The 1,303-nt window shown below is 37.3% G+C and overlaps 1 protein-coding gene across 1 annotated transcript; it reads left to right on the top strand.

The window, feature by feature from the left end:
* Positions 1–405: 405 nt before the first annotated feature.
* On the top strand, positions 406–1,087 carry LOC110443987 (putative ferric-chelate reductase 1; the record flags this gene model as incomplete). Its single annotated transcript, XM_021488438.1, has 2 exons — positions 406–561; positions 988–1,087. Coding segments are annotated over 2 exons (256 nt in total), but the record flags the coding sequence as incomplete, so codon positions are not given.
* Positions 1,088–1,303: the final 216 nt, after the last annotated feature.

The raw sequence follows: 1,303 nt of genomic DNA, 5'->3' as shown, positions 1-1,303 counted from the left end.
AGAATGGCCCCTCTTAATTTTGATATTGACTAAAATTGCTGAAAATGGTGTACTGCTGTCAAATTCCAGAATTTCCCCTGCCTTTGTTTACCTGGGCCTTTATTCATAAAACTTCACATGCTCAAGCATGGATCTGAGCTCAGGCTAACCTTATGTGTAACAGTCATAAGGTCAAGTGTAAACATTGAAAACAGTATTCTGCTTCACTTCTCCCCTGAATTCTTCCAAGTCGTAGAAAAAGTGTGAAGTATTATTGATTTATTAACGGAACACGAATATGGCCTTGAGCACAATATCTGAGTTCGGTTTCATGAATGCGTGCTCTGGTGTTTATAAACACCAGACCTATTGTGTTGCGTTCTGTGTTTACCCTGTGTTATAAACATTATACTTATTGTTTTTTAGGGTCATCTGAACTGTATGGCGTGGCTGTTCCTACTGGTCATCATCGGAGTAATCCTCATTTTTGTGGAGGTAGGAGGATACAGTATGGCCGACTACCTTCCCTATAAGGCCCACCCCATCTTGGGTATCATCATTCTCATCTGTGTAATCCTCAACGTAAGTGTATATTGACATTTCTGATAACCGATTCATTTCTTTAAAATCTTTGACAAGAAACTTCCACTGAATTAAAGGTACAAAGTGTAGCAGTTTGATTACCTATGATTTGTATTAAATTAATACATTCTTTTCCCCCTAATTCAATCCAGAATTGTATGACCATGAAATGTTAAAATCTTCAAAAAATATTTTTTCATCAGTGTTACTGGCAGATGTGACAGTTTTGTCATTAACCAGTTTTAAGATTTAGACTATTTCCTAGAATTGATGATTAAATTCAATCGCAGGGATGTTACCATACCCGACACTACAGGCTGACATCTTTATATGTTGTGATTGTTACTGCCACTCCAGCACTGGTTCTAAGACTCTTAGGAACAAAGGTGTTCGATTACTTCATTAAACCTGTTTCTGTTTGTGTAGCCCATCATCGCCCTGATCCGACCAGAAGATGACCACAGATGTCGCCCAGTCTTTAACTGGTTCCACTGGGCATTTGGCACTATTGCCTGGTGTCTAGCAAGTAAGTTGAAACCATATATACATGTATGTGTATATTCCATGTTGAATAAAAGTCTGACAATTGTTTTGAAAAGCATAAGTGTATATCCCTCATTTAACAGTCTGAATGTTTAAAACAATTATGCAAAATATTTGAATCAATGATCAACTTCTTTTGTGAACGATTTGTTAAAACCCTTTCACCCCTATGTAACTTCGGTAGACTCTACCATGCATT

This window comes from Mizuhopecten yessoensis, unplaced genomic scaffold (assembly GCF_002113885.1).
Source record: "Mizuhopecten yessoensis strain PY_sf001 unplaced genomic scaffold, ASM211388v2 hete_35915772, whole genome shotgun sequence".
NCBI classification, from domain to species: Eukaryota; Metazoa; Mollusca; class Bivalvia; order Pectinida; family Pectinidae; genus Mizuhopecten; species Mizuhopecten yessoensis.
The sequence above is the reverse complement of the archived record's forward strand: the minus strand, read 5'-3'. Positions and strand labels throughout refer to the sequence as shown.